Genomic DNA, 12,539 nt, shown 5'->3' with positions numbered 1-12,539 from the left:
AAGTGCTTTGTTAGTAATTCTATCGCTCGAAGTGGAGTCTAAAGAGATGAGTTTTCAGTTTGCGTCGGAAGATGTGTAAGCTATCTGCTGTCCTGATTACAATGGGGAGCTCATTCCACCATTTTGGAACCAGGATAGCAAACCCACGTGTTTTTGCTGATGGGAACTTGGGTCCCCCTCGCAGTGCGGGTGCAGCGAGCTGTTTGGCTGATGCAGAGCGGAGTGCACGTGCTGGGGTGTACGGTTTAACCATGTCCTGGATGTAGGAAGGGCCAGATCCATTCGCAGCATGGTACGCAAGTACCAGTGTCTTGAAGTGGATTCTAGCAGTTACTGGAAGCCAGTGAAGGGAGCGGAGGAGCGGTGTGGTGTGGGAGAATTTGGGAAGGTTGAAGACCAGACGAGCCGCTGCATTCTGGATGAGCTGCAGAGGTCGGATGGCACAAGTTCCTTTATAGCCCAACATTAGCCTCCATTAGCTTAGCGGTGGTGACGTGAAGTCATGTGACCGTGCTGTAGTTCCTATATAGCCCAACATTAGCCGCCTTTAGCTTAGCGGTGGTGACGTGAAGTCATGTGACCGAGCCGTAGTTCCTATATAGCCAATGTTAGCTTAGAGAGATTGCATTTATGTTTCAAAAATCATAAAGTGGTGTTAATATAATGGAGATTATCCTGCTGAACAGAGAATAATAAACATTTACTACACGGCTTGGTTGAATACTCGATTCCGATTGGTCAATCTGAACATTTCAGAGGTTATTAATACTCGATAACAAACCGCTGGTAACTAAGAGCTTATTTTATGCAATATTACAAAATCCAATGAAAACATCTGGAAAACAATGGAGTCCTTGCAACGCTAACTTTCCGGCCGACCTACAAGAAAACATCATCAGTGCACCTCTCTATTAAGCCTCTTTGAATCCAAAGTAACATATACTGGCAGAGAAAACAACTATCTGATGCAGAATCCATCGTCTATCATATCATGTTATCAATAAACTCAGAATGAAGGGACTCACTCTTTCCCTTTCTGTATGAAATAGTCTTTGATGACTTCCTCCAGACGAGCGCTGTCCGGCTGGATGAAGCCCTCCAGCTCGGCGTTATCCAGCGCTCCGATCTCATCGTCGTCAAACTGCTCGTAAAACTGAAACAAAAACCACACAGACCTTTTAACAAGTTTGCCAAGAAACAAAAACAGATTTACTGCTGACCCAGATATTGCAGACGGTGTTACTATACCATCATCAACGTTTCTGAGATAACAACGTCTCTAGTTCTTTTAATTTCCTCTTTTACCCGTTATCTAAACTATTTTGACATTCAATCTGTCCGTCTGTGCCGTTGGTTTACATTTAATTTAAGGGGAGGAGAGAAGAGAAAATATTTTTCATTGACTTTTATTTAATTATTATTTTTATTGTTATAACTGGGGATGCTCCGATCGCCAATTTTGGGGTCGATTGCCGGAATCAGTATCAGCCGATACCGATCACCGATCCGATCGAGTGGGCGGGGCCTATGGCGATCTTCCATTTTAAGTGATGTTTGAAACTCAGTTAATGGGGCTCACTCACTGGCGCTTCCACAAACAACAACCAAAAAAAGTCAAAAGTCAAATAGGGCTGCTCAATTAATCGTATTTTAATCGCGATTACGATTATGGCTTTCAACGATTACGAAATCAACGTAATCGAAATAAAACGATTCTTTTTGTATTCTTTTTTTCAGTTGAATTATACTTAAAGTTCAGGGTAATCAACTGTTAAAAACATACTGTTTGATGTTTTCAAAGTAAATGGATAATCCTTTCTTAATAATCGTGATATCAATTATTGACCCAAATAAAGTGGAGTGAGTGGAATATGTTGAATATGTTTTAGCAAAATGTTGGCTATATGTTAAGGAGTTTTCAGGTTGTGACAGTGCACTGCAACATGTTTGTTGATCTTTATTGGTATTTATTATTTTGATATTATTTATATAAATGTAGACATGAATGGGTAATTTATTTTATTTTGTATTGGTTTTTCAGTTGATTACCCTGAACGTATAATTCAACAGTTAAAAAGTTCAGATTATTATTTGCATTTGTTTTAAAGTACAATAAAAGGATGTTTTCAAAGTCAATGAATAATCGCATTTAATAATCGCAATTAAAATCATTAAAGATTAGGATTTTTGCCATAATCGAGCAGCCCTAGTCAAAGATGAATCTTGATTGGGCCAAATTTGACCCCGAGTGACCCACAACAATGCTGCCGGTCCCCCCCGACCCCAGAACCAAATTATACACTTTTATTTTTAGAGACCTTCAGACTTGGCTAAAATGATCACAATCTGTTTTGAAGTGTTTATATAGCTGCTGTGGACGATATCATGAAGCCTTGTTCCAATAAAAAACACTAGAGCGTAGTTATTATATCAACTTGAATCGTTAAATGGTGGCGTGTGCCGCAGTGGGTAGTGAGTTGGTGTTGGGGTCGGGGGGTCACAGGTTCAAACCCCACTGCAGTCAGCATGTCGTTGTGTCCCTGAGACACTTCACCCCAAACTGCTCCTGTGGGGATTGTCCAGTATGTTAGTCGCTTTGGATAAAAGCGTCTAACATGTGATGTAATGTCATGAATCGGCCTGACCCGAACACAACACAAGGGTTAAAGAAACTGTTCATCCAGGAGTACTAATGGAAGTAAAGGGGAATGTGAGAGAATAAAGAATAAGTCAAAACCTTCTCGAAGCGGTCGTCCAGCAGGGTGAGCTGCTCGTTCCTCCTCATCACCGACGAGCTCATGGAGTATTCTGTGAAGCGACTCTTCGTCTCCTCGTCCATGAAAAGAAACTCTTTAGCGCGTCTCTCTCCGTCCTCGTCAGAAAACTCTGAGTCAACGTCTCCTTCCTCGTCTGTGTCCTCCCACCCTTCACCATCTCCATCTTCATCTTCCTCATCGCCACCTCTGTCAAAAAGGCAAACATTTTAAAATCATCAAACAAATTACATCACCAATTTAAAAATCATTACATTACATTTAGCTGACGCATTTATTCAGACAATAAGTTAATTAGTGTTGGAGTTAAAGGAGCACCAATGAGAAGAGATGCAATAAGCCGGTAACCAGAGCAATTATCAGCAACTGTTTACATTTTAACCGTTGACTCCCGATCATTTTTCCGGCAGACATGCAGTTTTTGTCTCTCTTTTATATCATAATGAATATCTGAGACTGAAAACATTAGAGATTTAAATACATCATTTTAAAGTTCAAGAAACTGGGTTGGACATTTTCACTATTTTCTGACTTTTTATAGAACGAACAGGTACATTATTAGTCGAGAGAATAATCATGAAATTAATTGATAATGAAAATAACTGCAGGTGCTTCCAACCCACTGAAGAGGACTGAGCTTCAAATGAGACATTTCTTTTAAATGTTGGATTTGGAGCCAAGGTGCAGTCGAAACAGGGAACATGTGTAGGGATTATTTATATTTAATCACTTACTCGACTTCCATTGCTCCACACATCACGTTTGCTTTCATGATGAAGTCGTCGTCCAGCTGGTTTTCGGGGTTGTCGTAATCGAAGTCTTCGTCCAGAGCGGCCACGATGTCGGGGTCCAAGTCCAGCCGCGGTCCTGAGGGAAACACAAAATGTTAAAGTTCCCCTATTTTACTGTTTTTCATCAATATATCACAGGTCTCAGATATATACAGAGCCTGTCTCTGATTGGCTGAAACACCAAACAGATCATTGCAGCATTACCCATAATCCCCTCTGTTTCAGCCCTGTTTCCAAAGTGCTGATTCTCTGTCTGTTACTTTAGATGAAAATAAGGAGCCCCTCCCCACGCCCCTCTGAGAGACATTTGGTTACAAAGAACTCAATGGTGCTCTAGGAGGAGATTCAGGTGATAAGGGGGGGGGGGGGTGCCTTGGTTGCTGATTGGCTAATGGTTACACAAGACAACACATCGTTATGACATCACAAAGTGGCCAAAATCTGATCAGCTCATTTTCAGACAGGTTTTTATAGAAATGGATCAGGACAAAAAGAGAGAGAATCTTTGTTCCTGAAACTTTCAGAGTCTCTTTCCACAGAGGGGACACATGTTGATGTAGAAGAGACATGAAGAAGAGGGGACACATGTTGATGTAGAAGAGACATGAAGAAGAGGGGACACATGTTGATGTAGAAGAGACATGAAGAAGAGGGGACACATGTTGATGTAGAAGAGACATGAAGAAGAGGGGACACATGTTGATGTAGAAGAGACATGTAGAAGAGGGGACACATGTTGATGTAGAAGAGACATGGAGAAGAGGGGACACATGTTGATGTAGAAGAGACATGAAGAAGAGGAGACACATGTTGATGTAGAAGAGACATGAAGAAGAGGGGACACATGTTGATGTAGAAGAGACATGAAGAAGAGGGGACACATGTTGATGTAGAAGAGACATGAAGAAGAGGGGACACATGTTGATGTAGAAGAGACATGAAGAAGAGGGGACACATGTTGATGTAGAAGAGACATGGAGAAGAGGGGACACATGTTGATGTAGAAGAGACATGGAGAAGAGGGGACACATGTTGATGTAGAAGAGACATGGAGAAGAGGGGACACATGTTGATGTAGAAGAGACATGAAGAAGAGGGGACACATGTTGATGTAGAAGAGACATGAAGAAGAGGGGACACATGTTGATGTAGAAGAGACATGGAGAAGAGGGGACACATGTTGATGTAGAAGAGACATGAAGAAGAGGGGACACATGTTGATGTAGAAGAGACATGGAGAAGAGGGGACACATGTTGATGTAGAAGAGACATGAAGAAGAGGGGACACATGTTGATGTAGAAGAGACATGGAGAAGAGGGGACACATGTTGATGTAGAAGAGACATGAAGAAGAGGGGACACATGTTGATGTAGAAGAGACATGGAGAAGAGGGGACACATGTTGATGTAGAAGAGACATGAAGAAGAGGGGACACATGTTGACGTAGAAGAGACATGGAGAAGTGGATTTTGCATAATAGGTGAGCTTTAAAGCCGAGGATGTTTACCTGAGATCGGAGCGGCTTTGTTCAGAAGACCCACCTCCTCTTCAAACTCTGAGGCGAACACCGAGGAGGGGAGGTTCAGCGTGGCCGCCTGTTCATCAGAGAAACCACAGGGAACAGTTTAGAGACGCTTTTCATGTGTGTGAATGTTGTGATGGAAAATCGTATCAAACTCAGGGAGCATTTAAAGTTCACCATCTGTTCTTCTTTTACAAGCTATTTCTAACAACGGGTAGCAGCAAATAACCTAAATGAGTCGTAAATAGTAACTCGGCTATTTTGTGTTGTAAGGTTAATGGTCTTGTCTTTTTGCGGAGTGTAGACATGATGTTTCTCTATTTGCTAGAAGATGTGTTTAAAAGAATCCTATATACCGTAATTTTCGGACTATAAACCGCGCCTTTTTTCCCATTTTTCGATGCTGCGGCTTATATAACGGTGCGGCTAATCTATGGATTCTTACAGCTAACGGCCACTAGGGGACCTCCTAAATCTATGGATTTTACAGGTTACAATCCACCACCTTTAACTCTATGGGCTCTATGGCCGGTCCGCGCCCCCCACCTTTAAGCGGCGGGCTCCAGCAGGAAAAGCTGGAGGCCGGAAAAGAGTGAGACAGGTAGCGCGCAAAAGTAAAAGTGGAACCGAGAGTGGTACGAGAGACAGAACGAGAGCAAGACAGACAGACATTACGAGAGCGAGACAGTTTGTCCCCGTACCACTGGTTGAAAACCACTGCTGTAGATCGCTGCCAGTACGTGCGCTGGGAGCGCACCGTTTAAGTTTGAAAGTTGAAAAGTTTGTGTGTCTGAAACGCTATGTGATACAGTACAGTTTACACAGCACATGTTCTGTAGCTACTATTGCACTAAATGCTAACACTTGAATACGTTATGCAAATATGCAACTTGTTTGTTGAAATGTTAATAAATGGGAGCTTCCTCAAACAGCCCTCTCTTTCCCGACAATCCCCTCTGTGCACGAACCCTTACATATGGTAATTAAACATTAAAACACCTGCGGCTTATAGTCCAGTGCGGCTTATATATGTACACATCATTCAATTTAGCTGCTGCGGCTTATATTCAGGTGCGCCTTATAGTCCGAAAATTACGGTATATAGTATGTTTATCTTTTCTGTTTGTCTCAGCCCCTCCTCTTCAATTCTCAGTGTAAAAATGTGGATATAAGACCCTCTGAAGACGATTTAACTTCTTGCAAGAATAAACTCCCTAAAAGACTGTCTTATTCCAAGAAGCTTCATTTCAGTATAACGGAAAGGTTTCCTCACCATTTTATTATTATTTGTGAGTTAGTCTCGATACATTTCCACCACAATGTACACAAAGACTTCTACACATAACAACAGCTTACGTCAGATCAGCTGCATGAAGAAAACATTAAACTGCAATATGTTGAGGTTAAGATATTTGGGATACTGTTTGTTGGAGCTATATATTACTTTATATTATTGAATAGTTAAACATGTATTAACTTGCTGTTTTCTCAGTGTTATTTAAGGAAGTCGTTTTTATGCTTTTGTTTTGAAGTCATGTTTGGGCACCTGGTGTTATTGTATAGAATGGAGACAGGTGGGAGTGGGAGTAGAGCACCAGTTGGCTTATGGCTTTAGGAAATGAATAGAGAGGAAACCTGTTATTTTGTTAATCATAGTGGCTCATGGAAATAAATAAACAAACAGATATTATTGTCTGGACTCGGATCATTGTCCTGCGTACGATTCAATACAGGGCTCGAACTTAAGGACTGCCCGATGGCCCGGGGCCATCTAGTATTTAGCTAAGGCAATGAAGCCTCACCTGCTGGTTGCCCGATCGAGCAATCTATTATACCAGTATCATGCTGCTCGCGGATCCAGTAATGAGTGACCCGACAGTAAAACTAAACATATCTATAATTAGTTTAGGTAGTTTGAGAGGTAATTAAAATAGCTACGTGTGATATTCTAACCTGAAGTGTGTGTTTTGTCTGCTCACCGCTGCATGTGATCATGCAGAGCTGCGTGTCGACTCGTCGGCAGCAGCTGATCTCTCTCTCCCGTCAGATTAGACTTCACTCGCATTTGTGTCCATATCGATCAGATCCAGCTAGTTCTAGCTAATGATATGACTACCCGCTTATTAAAAGACACCGTGACCTAAACAATAAGTGTCGCTATGCAACTGGGTGAGGCCACAAAGTATAGCGCAGCATTATGCATTTGTTTACATGCCCACCAGAACCCCGAGGCATTAGCAACAGATCAACGCACAATCAACCCATACAGCACATCTCTTTCTCCACATTAAGTGTTAGACATTAGAATTGACTATTCTTGTCTGTCACATACTCTTCTTGTCTGTCACATAAGTGGTGCAACTGAAGCGGTATTGCGCTAAAGGGAAATTATTTTGACCAAAGAGATTTAGCTTTGCCGGCTAACGGGAACTCTGATGTTGCCATTGTGTGTGCTTCGCGGATGCACTCGTCTGCTCGGTCAGCTTCTGGATGAGGAGGCATTCCTTCGACCAATTTACAGTCGATAACATTACAATTTTTTTTAACAGGGGCCATAATAGCGTAAATAATGTTTGTTTTGGCATTTATAACTGAATTTAATGTTTTCTACTTTTTTACATCTGGGAAGGCATTTGCCTTCATCAGATGGAAAGTGTCTTGACCAAAAACTTAAGTATTTCTTATAGCTATGCAGGGCATGCAAGCGAGCAAACACAAACAAGTGAAATGAAGAATACAATTGAAATTGTAATATTGTGGTGGTTCATCTTATAATTCAGTCTAGAGAATGCACCAGACAGCATCTAAGACCTGCACAAATCTAAATGTTCTAGGGGGAGGCCCCCCAAACCCTTCGTGTGTCATTTCGTCCGCGCGCATTTGTCAGGGCAATCTCTATTGGGCTCAGGGCCATCTGCAAATTAGCTTAGATGGCCCACAGGGCCATCTCCCAAAATCCTTAATGTCATGCACTGCAATAACTGCTGCCTCAGCAACAATAATAAGTTAATTATCTGTTATATTTCTATATGATTTTGGCCGCTACACTGTTAGAATCATACTTAGACGGCAAGATGTTGGACTAATGCATCTCGAAAACACATATCTGTGTCTATTCCTCTCAGTTCTGGGACTATAGGTGAAAACATATGTTATGTACATGAAAAAGTTCCTCATGAATGTACACATGGTGTCGCCATTCACACAAAGTAAAAACTAGTTATTTATAGTTCAGCTGCCTACAATACTTCTCCACCAAACGTCACTAGTAGCTTTTAAGTAACCTTGAAATCAAACCGATTGAAAAAAGGACCAACCTGGCAACATAATCTGAAATGTGACAGCTTTTTTAAGATGTCAAAAAATATTTCAAAAGATGCTCAAACCCAATTCCAGCTCTTATGCTGCGTTCACACCGGACGCGATGCGAATATTGGCTTTGCTCTAAGCGCTCGAGTTTCACCGCGGCTGTCAGCTGTGTTTACTCGCATCATTCAAACAAGACGCGCTGGAGAGGGGGCTACAATTACAACAAGATTAACATATTTGACCGTGATTCCATTGTAATACACGTTTCAAAATGATGCCGAAGTAACAACATACTGATACCGGTTAGTAAAAAACATGAATTAATGCTTTGACAAGTCTGCAGACAGACGGCAGGCGAAAACCTTTTAAAATGCGTGTTTTCTGAATGGAGATCGGATCGACCAGGCTAAACTAACGTTGTAGATGCTCCGTCCACACTCAACGGCCTAGACAGACATAAATAAAGCAGCGACTGTATTCTCCATGACACAGACAGTCTGTGGTTTGGACTTGTTTAACTTTTGTCTAGTTTCTGAACAGACATGAGGAGCTGTGAGCTCTGAGTGCTAAGAGCTAACGGCTGATCTGGATGAACGTCAGTGACGGCAGGCTGAGATCCTCACCGCTGATTGGCTACCGCGAGATCGCGTCACGGGAATTTGACGCTCGAGTTGAAAACATTGAACTCGAGCGTTTGTCGCGGCCCCCTCCAATTCGCATCAACGCCCCATCGCACCGCCCCCCAAACATCGCATCGCGTCCGGTGTGAACGCAGCGTTAGAGAGACGTTCCCAGGATTTGAACGTTTCTGAGTTCACTTACAGCCAGGACAATGACCTCCTCCTCTTTGTCCTCATCGTCATCATCATCTTTGTCTTCCTCTTCATCCTTGAGAGGAGTCTTCCCTGTTTCAGTGTGTGAGGTGCGGGCAGCCACCAGCTCAAAGGGGGTCGACGGCTCCTTCAGGTGCTGCAGGTAGTTGTAGTTATCGTCAAAGAAAACTCCAAACTCCCTCTGTTGCTCCAGCTGCTTATCCACGTCCACCTGAGGAACAACACAAGATATATTTGTCTTTCATTTTGACTTTCAGCTTCAAGATCTCCCATCAAGCTACTTTTAGGCATATGTTATGGGTCTCAGTCCCTCATACCCCTCTGTTCCAGCCCTGTGAGAGAAACGCTGATCTGGGTCGAGTGGCAGGATGACAGGAGACCTTTAATTAGTCCGTATTGTTTCTGTTGTGATTCTGCTCATACTGTACGTAGACATAAGAGTTAATAGTCTGAACAAAGTGCTGTTGAATGAAATAAGCTGATAAATAAAAAGAAGCAAAGTCATCAAGAGAGGCTTTTTTATAAAGACTATAGTTAGAGCTACTACTTGTTAGAAACTCTTATCCAAAGCAACTTCATTCAATACTTTGGGCGATTCCCTCAGGAGCCATTTGAGGTGAAGTGCCACATCCTCCTCCTCTCAGATTATTCCCTATGTTTGCCTGCTGGGTCCGACATTTCATGGTATTTTATTGTCTCATTATATTTGTATGTTACACTATCTTGTCTTTTGATTATTATCCTGTCGTTGTATTTATCTCTTAGCTCTGTAATGAATGTTTGTTCATCTGTAAGGCCCACTGACACCAACATGTTTTGTATATGAATAAACTTCGAATTGATTTGATAAGACGTTTCCAACTCATGAGAAAATCACATATATTGATTATGTTAGGGTTGACTCTTTACAATGACATGTTTATATATTACATTCATAGAAAAGCTAGAAAAGTAGTTCAGAAAATGACATTATCTGATTAGCTTGTTAAACCAGGAAATGACACTTTTGTAATATGACGATATCAGAAATCTGAGACTACAACTAGTTTAATATCAAAATATTGATGTAATAACAATACATGCTGTCTGTGTCAACATTTAAGTGGCTGCTAAATACATCTGAGCAGTTGCTTGATATTAACAAGACAGGACAGATAACAGAAAACAAGCAGAGTTTGAACTTCTTACAGCTTCTTAATAATCTTAAAGGGATGGCTGTGGCTCAGTGGTTAGTGCGCTGAACTTGGAATCAGGGCGTAGCAAGTACGAGTCCCACTCCCACTGCAGTCAGCATGTCGTTGTGTCCCTGGGCAAGACACTTGCTCTGATTGCTCACAGTACTGAATGTATGTGAGTCGCTTTGGATAAACGTGACTAACAAGTAATGTAATGTTAAAACAGTGCTCTTAACTCAGACATTCCCAACCAGGGGCTGCATGTTCAATGCTTTTCTTACTGCGCCTGAAGTCAAAAAGCGAATGAACCCCAGAGGTTAATCTTCTTCTTTATATGCCAGTTATGAACAGAGAGTAACATGACATTTAATAAAAGAAAACACAGTTAAAGTTGCACTTTTTCAATGCATTTTAACCTGTCATCTGATTGTGTGTTGAATTTGCACTAACCCCCTTTTATTGCACAATTTCATCGTTGTACCTTTAATCTAAAAAATGTTTTTTACATGTCTACCATTTGCTATTTTTAGTTTGTTCTTATGTATTTTACTGGTAACTGTATTCTGTGTAATATCAATGTTCTGTGAAATCTCTATGTGAAGCAATTTGTATGAAAAGGTGTTATACAAATAAAGATTAGTATTAAAGTGTACCTTTCCGGTCTGCAGCAGGACGTGCTGAGGGGCTTTTTCATCGGCAGCCAGTGGGTCTCTCTGACTCCTGTGCACGAGGTGAAAGGTCACCGCCTTCTTCTTCTCAATGAACGACTTCTTCTTTCGATGAGGCTGTGAGAGACGGATAGAGGAGGGATTAGGGGAGATCGCTGGTGAAAATATATAACAGGAGAGTCTTAAATGAAACAGACAAAGGACAGGAAAGGAGGATTTCCCACAGTAGAAAACCATCACTGAGGATTCTGCTGTTAAATATTCTGAAAGTGGCTTTACTCGTTCACACTGTTGGCGAGATGGCTTTCACTATATACAATTTCATGCAGAAATTATTTTTTTACTCATAAATAGCATATTTCTCTGTTTTATTGTATATCTATCTGAATATTTCAGGCTTTGACAAAACAAGACATTTTAACTGAACTTATAGAGACTGGGGTGGACATTTTGGGATGGATTTCAAAGACCAAAACAATAATTGTGACATTAATTGATAGATTGTCATTAGTTAGAGCCCTGCTTAATTAGAGCCCTGCTTAATTGCAAAACAGCATGATCTTGACTGAAACCTGTGTGTGTGTGTGTATGTATATATATATATATATATATATATATATATATATTTATATATATATATATATATTTGTGTTCCATGGCTTATACTGTATATCTTAGATTTGAACCCTATTGTTTTTTCCCGATCTAGAATTTGCACCCTTTTCTAATTGGTAGAGCAATGCTAAGTTTACTCTTACAAACATATTATGATCTTCTTGAATATGATGCATTGCTATAGGTTCAACTAACAAACTGTATGCAAATAAGTAAACATTAGACAATCTCAATAGTGATTATGTTTGTTTTTATAACAACTACCTAACATCCCACATATATGGGCTTCTGTGTATCTCAATATTCCAACACTTTGTCGAATAAACAACACACTTAAACATTAAAAGGTACGTTGTATAAACTAACAATAATATGTCTCTTCTGTATCTTTGATGGTACTTAAGTTAGATCATTTTCTACAAAGTTCCCTTCACTTTAAACACCTGAGTTAGCTTGCTACCAAAACAACAGGGGATAATTCAACTTTATTCAAGCCTAAAACTTTCTTAATGTAGTTATGTAAGTACAATACGATAACATATCATTAGTTGACGGCGATATTTCATAAGTGTTTTTTCTCATGAACACACCACACATGCACAAGTGACGTTAGCCGCAGTTAGCTTACAGATTAGCTTAGGTTAGAAACGGGAGTTTACCATTGTGAAACGGAGTCTCTGCTGATTTCCTTTGACTAATCGGGTTTAGAGATGATCAAATCTCAAACTACAGGTAGCTGTTATTACAACTAACAGTTTAAATCCACAAAGTGTCGTTGTTGTTGTTTATCCACGCTGGCTTCTCCTTCACCATGCTGCTGCTACCATTACTGGAAAGAACCATTGCGGAGT

At 40.8% G+C, this 12,539-nt stretch overlaps 1 protein-coding gene across 1 annotated transcript in view; it reads right to left on the bottom strand.

Annotated features, from left to right (window-relative positions):
- Positions 1–12,539, bottom strand: part of ltv1 (LTV1 ribosome biogenesis factor) — a 25,376-nt gene extending 12,837 nt beyond the window's left edge. The window contains exons 1-7 of the mRNA XM_079657978.1: positions 12,348–12,539; positions 11,059–11,190; positions 9,220–9,441; positions 5,074–5,161; positions 3,509–3,641; positions 2,738–2,963; positions 1,026–1,153 (exon numbers count right to left, since the gene is read on the bottom strand). Coding sequence (XP_079514104.1) covers positions 1,026–1,153; positions 2,738–2,963; positions 3,509–3,641; positions 5,074–5,161; positions 9,220–9,441; positions 11,059–11,190; positions 12,348–12,350 — 932 coding nt within the window. The 5' untranslated portion in view covers positions 12,351–12,539. The remainder of the gene's footprint in view (positions 1–1,025; positions 1,154–2,737; positions 2,964–3,508; positions 3,642–5,073; positions 5,162–9,219; positions 9,442–11,058; positions 11,191–12,347) is intronic.

The sequence above is a fragment of the Notothenia rossii genome, assembly GCF_949606895.1.
Source record: "Notothenia rossii genome assembly, chromosome: 1".
Classification (NCBI taxonomy): Eukaryota; Metazoa; Chordata; class Actinopteri; order Perciformes; family Nototheniidae; genus Notothenia; species Notothenia rossii.
The sequence above is the reverse complement of the archived record's forward strand: the minus strand, read 5'-3'. Positions and strand labels throughout refer to the sequence as shown.